The sequence below is a fragment of the Austrofundulus limnaeus genome, unplaced genomic scaffold (assembly GCF_001266775.1).
Source record: "Austrofundulus limnaeus strain Quisiro unplaced genomic scaffold, Austrofundulus_limnaeus-1.0 Scaffold228, whole genome shotgun sequence".
In the NCBI taxonomy this organism is placed as follows: Eukaryota; Metazoa; Chordata; class Actinopteri; order Cyprinodontiformes; family Rivulidae; genus Austrofundulus; species Austrofundulus limnaeus.
In genome coordinates this window covers 692,795-699,726 of record NW_013952630.1, presented here as the reverse complement: position 1 = coordinate 699,726, position 6,932 = coordinate 692,795, and the positions used below count along the sequence as shown (strand labels likewise).

Below are 6,932 nucleotides of genomic sequence, written 5' to 3'. Positions count from 1 at the left end.
TTTTTATTTTTTTTTATTTTTTTTTATTTTTTAGGATCAACATTAGTTAAAACAAAAATGTTTATCTGGTTGCAGTTTGCAGTTTGTTCCTCCAGATGGAACCATGTTAAATGAGCACATCCTTTAATATGATGAACTGTTTGATTAAAAAAAAACACATACATAAACAAAGAAATAAATCTTTTTTTTCAGCTTTAATTGTGCAGTAACTCACCACTTTGGGATTTGTGTTTTATGTTTTCAGTATATATATTATCCTTTTTGTTTTATCTTGGAAGTTGTTCAAGACACAGTGAAAAAATGAACACATCTGTTGAAGTTAACTTCTATGTTTGACTATTTTTATATTTTGTTGCAGTTTACAGAGTCTCAGTGATTTCAACCTGGAGTAGTGAAGAGATTAAATTATTAACTTTTCTAAACTTCTCTATTTTTCAACACATTGTAGTTACTAGAGCATCTCGCGAAGGGTCAGAGGACCCTGGCCGGGGAGGGCATGTCTCAGATCGTACGGAGTCTCCTGGAACTCTTGCAGAGAAGGAACTACTACAGTGGTGACCTTCTCTTCTCCACGGAGATCCTACGAAATGTGACTGACACCTTCAAAAGAGCAACCTACATCCCAGCTCCCGATGACGTGCAGGTGAGCGCAGCTTCTAGTCTTCTGGCTGAGACCTCTCACTTATTTACCCTGTTTTTTTTCTTTTTAATACAGATACTGACAACATTTTAAAGAGTATTCCTTAAGGAAGCTATGTTTTCTAACCCATGATATTTGCGTAAAACATCCCGAAGAAACACTATGGATGTAATTCAGTACACAATTCAAACTTAATAATTTATTTGTTCTGTTTGAAACCATAGCACGTCTAAAACGTGCCCCAAAGGACAGAAGTGGTGACATCACAAGTGGATGAATTGTGTTGTCAGGCAGTTGTCCAAGCATCTGACAATCAAAACAGTGCGTGAAGGTCACCAGATACAAAAGATGCCTCGTACATCCATTAGACAATATTACCAGCACTTGACAGAGTTTATATCGGTAACATTGAGGGTTCACTCGAGGACACATGGCCATGCTGTGCAACTGCTTGGCCAGTCTGCGGTGCATGCAGATGTCAGGGTGACCTGATGTTGGAACAAATGAGAGGGCACCTAAACAACAGGCCACTTCTGTTAGTAGATAAGTGAACCACCATGCAGTATTATGTCAGTCACATCCTGCTTCCTCAGATCTTATTCCTCCTGAAACAGTATATCAATACAGCCTTTTATTGGGGGGATATTATGCATTTTCCAGGCACATAGTTCAACCACAATCAAGTAAATATGTTACCTTCATGTAATTAAAAAGCTGTAAAAAATAAATTTGACTTTGAGACAGATGTGCAGTTCCACCAGGTGTTTGTTAACTGTTGTTGCTGCTAATCTAGTGGAGCTGTGTGGGGGAAGCGCAAAGGCTGGGTGCTCTGTGGGGCAGGAGCTTGGCTGGGGACTGATCTCCTGGGAGGAGTTTGGGGTAAATCGGTGGTGCTTTGTAAAAACAAGTGCTCCGCGTGGCTACCACAAGAGATTCAAGGTTTTCTCAAACATGCATGAATGAGTCAAAGCAACACTCTGGGTATGTTTTTGATGATGGGATGTCATGATAAATTGCTTAATATAAGCCAGTTTTGCATAATGTCCCCCCTTTAAACAAAACAACACCTGTCCATACAAGGCATGTGTGGCTTCTGTGTGTTATGTTGAGATTCTTCCCAGTCAGCCAGGTTCCCCAATCTTTTCCCAATTAAGTGTGTGGGATCAACCCAAGCATCAATTCTGACTCATTACAGATTTGGCTAGTTCTGAGGGCCAATTACAACAGTTGTGGGCTGACAGCTCACAGGGAATGCTGCAACAGTTGCATGACTTTGTGTGTTCCTTGTATTCCTGCTTGATGGGATGCCATACCCTACTAAGACCAGCAGTGTGTCATTTGATCTGCTATTGTAATCAATGCAGTATTGAAAAATGACCTTCTGAACAAGATGTTTTATTTAATTTCCACCACTCTTTTCTTTTTTTATTTCTTATTGTAAGTGAGAAGCTTTTTTCTAGTCTTAGACAATAAATTTAAATATGCTTACATTATTAACAGATGACAGTTTTTTATTTTTTATTTTTATGTTTTGCGTAAATTTGTGATCGGGTAATTATTGTAATCCTACTTTAACACCAAAACCCTTTCCCTCTGCATTTAGAAATTCTTCCAGATTGTCAGCCACATGTTGGACTTAGAAAATCTTGAGAAATGGGAGGACGCTCACCAGGTAAAACCCTCTGTGCTGTTGTGATGACGTGTATGTTTGGTTGTGTTTTTTTTTTTTTATCTAACTGCCAAAATTAGTGTCTGTCTACAACTGCACCACTGTCTGTGTGTTTTTTTTTTCATGCAAGGTTGCTGCAACTTTATTTTATAGTGACTTTTTATAGTTCCAGCCATAAAACCACACCTGTAGACTGTGTCTACTTGTTCATTTTACCCTGTGTGTATCTTTGCATGAGTTGTTGCATGTGAGCCATCCAGATGCCCTTGATTTAAAGTGTTTACTTGCCATCTGGATGTAATTAATAAGCAACCCAATGGGGTATTTTATTCTACATATAGTCACTATTTCCAGCACTGGAACATCATAAATGGCCTTTTAAAAAAAAAAAAAGAATGTAGAAAAGTTGGCACAGAATTTCAATTATGATATCAGGATCATACTCACCTTTCACTTTTTCTTTTCTTTTTCTTTTAATATATTTCTATCCACAGGTCGCTCCCGGTGCTGCTTTGCTCATGAGGATATTAGAAGACTTTATTCACCTCATTGGAGAAGCCCAGAAGCCCTTTCAGAGTTTTCTGGTGGTTACAAACAACCTCAGTAAGTCCATCGTTTACCAATTCATTATGGACAAAATGATGGATTCACTTTTATTTCATGTATGAATTCAGGTTAACTTTTTGTGTTTAGTCCATTCCAGTCAGAATTATGTTTATGTTTGTTTTTCTTCAATAAAAAATTAATGAAGTTGTAACTTTTTAACATACTTTATGTTTCACCCTAGAGTTTGAAAGGTTTATTCCGTTTGGTTTCTCTCACTTGTTAAGTGATAACCATCCAGAGAGAGCCGGTGTCAGCAGTTTCGAGTGATGTCAACTTTCCTATGAAAGGACGAAGAGGGATGAAGGACTGGGCCAGGACAGCTGAAGACAAGCTCTACATACCTAAAGAAGTTTTTACCATCCCCACTGAGGGTAAGACATTCAGCATCAATGACTGACCAGGATTGGTCATGTGTTTGTACCAATTCTTTCTTCTTATTATGTTTGGTGTTCAGGCCCATACAACATATTAGGCTGCATTTATTTCAGGGTTTTCATACAAAAAATACATATTAAAAAATTGTCAGAAAAAAATAAATACTTATTTTGTGGCTAATGATGGCTTTTCCAGATGATAAAACAATACTTTGCTTTAGGTATTTTAATAAATCTAACAAATAAATTTGGTGTGTCTGTCACTGTGACACATAAAACTGTTTATTTGTTAAAACAAAATGTGTTCAAGTTTGAACTCATTTCTTCAAGATCTCTGAAGTTCTGGAACAAATGGTTCATTTGTTCCTAAGTCGCTACTACTAAATGGACTAAAGCAGTGTTTCCCGTCAGGACCCAAAGTGGGGTCCCGAAACATCAAGGTGGGCTCCTGAAAAGATTTTCTGAATTAATTACATTTTTGCCTTAGTTGTTACAAATGAGTGAGGTTAGTATATTTAAAATGGATTAATGTAATATAAAAAAACATTGTTACTATGCCCATGTTTTGTTGATCTGATACAATTGTTTATCATCCAAAAATATCTGGGGGCTCAGGTCTCTGCTACTGTTTTGTACTATTCTGTGGGTCAAAAGCTGAAAAGTTTGGGAACCACTGGGGCTTGGGACCCAATTATGGGTCATGAAGCACCTTGGATAACCTCCAGAAATCAATTTAAAGGGTAATAAAATGATTGCTGATGTAAAATATTCCCTATATTTATAACAAAAACACAAAATAAGTAAAAAATAAGTATTTATATTTGTGTATAAGCTGCTTAGAATGTCAAAAAGCATGTGTTTTTAGGTTTATTAACGAAGTTCATGTACTCAGACCAGTGATATTTGGGGCCACAAGTTTTTGCCATGGATATTTTGTGGGTCAGAAGACAAAAAGTTTGGGAACCACTGGACTAAAGTCACTGGTTGATTTATTTAAATAAGCAGGTTTTTTTATTCACTAAGTGAAATTACTGAACAACAGTGTTTTACCATTGGTTTATGCCACTGCTGAAATGTATCAGGAGGAGAAAGACCCCGCGCGCTCCGCAGCGACACTTTCCAGCTCGTCCTGGGGGACTCCGAGACGTTCCCAGACCAGAGGGGATATATAATCCCTCCAGCGAGTCCTTGATTTTCTCCAAAGTGCCAGACWTATTTTGAAAACATTTTAAAATGCTTATTTCAAACCCGCATCTGAGACCACCGCAGCGCGGGGGGGTGGGGGGTGGGGGGGTGCACGGTGCGCAGCGCTGCGCTGCGGCTTCTGAATAAATGAAAATGATTTAACACAGTTGTTTATACTTTTAGCAGCTCTTTTTTATCCCACAGCTGACCTGCTAAAAATGACAGATTTTCTTTTCTGGATCTCTGACAGATGGACTTCAATCTCTGAACTCGTAAAGTTCTTCTTTTTTATAATTATCGCTGTCATTTCTCATGAATGAATGGACACTTCCTTGTATGTGAGGTAGGGAACACAGCCTTATATGGTGTTTTTGGGGTGGTTATTATGTTAATCTCCTCTCGCGTGCAGCTGGATAGAACGGGTGTAAATTACGCAGCTCATTTACGCACGTTTCCTGAAGATAGAAGCGTTTGTTGAATCTGACGTGACATGTTCGTACGAACCCTTTGTACGAACAAAAGTAAGAGAAATTTAGGATAAGAATACGAACATGTTCTTGCATGAGGCCCAATGACTTCAAGCATGAAAGTGTGATAGGATTCCACTTTTTTTTAGCAAAACAGTTTGTGGAATTTCATTCTTACGGAATATTCTATAGCTAACTGTAAGTTGTATTATTAGGAAGTGGATGCATTTAGGAACAGCAGCAATTCAGTCACATAGTAAAAGATTATGAGCAAAACTAAAAATAAATAAATAAAAGACTAGCCAAAACTGGTCTCTCATCTCCAGGGATCACAAAAGTACATATTTTATTCACTAAAAATATTACTTTCATGAAAAACACTACTATTTAGTTTGATGTATTCAATTTAAAAGCTGGAAACCAAATCAAGCTATTAATTACCTCTAATAGGCATAGATATACTGAAATTGGCTTTGCTTTTCTCCATTAGACTTTTTAAATTAATGTATTTTTTTATTTTTATACAGTCACAACAACTAAGATTTTATTAGACATGTACAGATGTGTCATATTTGGTTTGACTTAGGATTAGGTTTGGCTTTCTAAATAAGATATAAATGTTCTACATGACGTTTTTTGCAGTTTTGATAAATAGTTCTACACACTATACTGTATATAAAAGTGATGATGTTAGGTCTGTTTATGTAGATGGGTGACAACCATTGTCATATTGACTTTTTGAAATGATTCATGTAGCAATTGAATATTTGAATCAATTGATTTTCTGACTTGGAATTAAGGGGTATACAGTATGGTGGGGTAAGCATTGTAGTAAATGTATTCAGCCTTGGAATAAGTAAAGCGTTTTGTCTTTCAGGCAAATAGGAAAAAGAAATGCAAAAATGTTACAAAAAATATATCTAAAAATCTGTCATGGCCTACCATTCTCAATGTTTTTTTTTTAACCAAGCTTGTTAAGAACTAACACAAATTCCCCTCTGACAGTTTACATTCTAAGAAATCGTTCTCCCTGAGGTTCACTGAAGGTCTCAAAAATGGTAAAAGATAACTCTGAGAAGGATCTAGAGTGTGAAATGGCCCTAAAGGGCTTTGTAGGAAGATGCATGCCTTTTAGCTGTATGGAAGTTTGCTGTATTCCTTTGAAAGCATCAAGTCTTCATGCAATTTTGATGTCAGTTCACTCCGAAGAACACAGGGACATTGCAAACTGTCAGAACTCATGTTTTTTGTTGCTTCAGTTAACCCAGAAATACACATACACACATACAGTATATTAACAGGGGTTAGACAATGAAACTGAAACACCTGTCATTTTAGTGTGGGAGGTTTCATGGCTAAATTGGACCAACCTGGTGGACAATCTTCATTATTTGCACATTGCATCTGTAAGACCATAGTGTGAAGGTTCAATTAGCAGGGTAAGAGCACAGTTTTGCTGAAAAATATTGAAATGCACACAACATTATGGGTGACATACCAGAGTTCAAAAGAGGACAAATTGTTGGTGCATCTGTGACCAAGACAGCAAGTCCTTGTGATGTATCAAGAGCCATGGTATCCAGGGTAATGTCAGCATACCACCAAGAAGGACCAACCACATCCAACAGGATTAACTGTGGATGCAAGAAGAAGCTGTCTGAAAGGGATGTTATGGTCTAAAACAGGGGGTGTCAAACTCCAGTCCTCGAGGGCCGCTATCCTGCATGTTTTAGAGGTTTTCCAGCTCCAACACACCTGATTCAGTGATTGAATTAACTCTTCAAATTGGGCAGAAGCCTGTTAATTACCCAGCGATCAAAATCTGGTGTGTTGGAGCAAGAAAACCTCTAAAACATGCAGGATAGCGGCCCTCGAGGACAGGAGTTTGACACCCCTGGAGTAAAGGATTTAATTTAGTAGTTACTGTACATCGTTTGCACAGAAGTTTGCAGTGTAGTGCCAGAGGCACTAGGTGTGGTTACCTGGCCTTC

The 6,932-nt window shown here is 37.7% G+C and overlaps 1 protein-coding gene across 1 annotated transcript in view; it reads left to right on the top strand.

The window, feature by feature from the left end:
- Nucleotides 1-448: 448 nt before the first annotated feature.
- Nucleotides 449-6,932, top strand: part of adgrb2 (adhesion G protein-coupled receptor B2) — a gene marked incomplete at its 5' end in the record, with an annotated part of 154,419 nt that continues 147,935 nt past the window's right edge. The window contains 4 exon segments of the mRNA XM_014019734.1: nt 449-643; nt 2,244-2,312; nt 2,804-2,912; nt 3,140-3,286. Coding sequence (XP_013875188.1) covers nt 449-643; nt 2,244-2,312; nt 2,804-2,912; nt 3,140-3,286 — 520 coding nt within the window.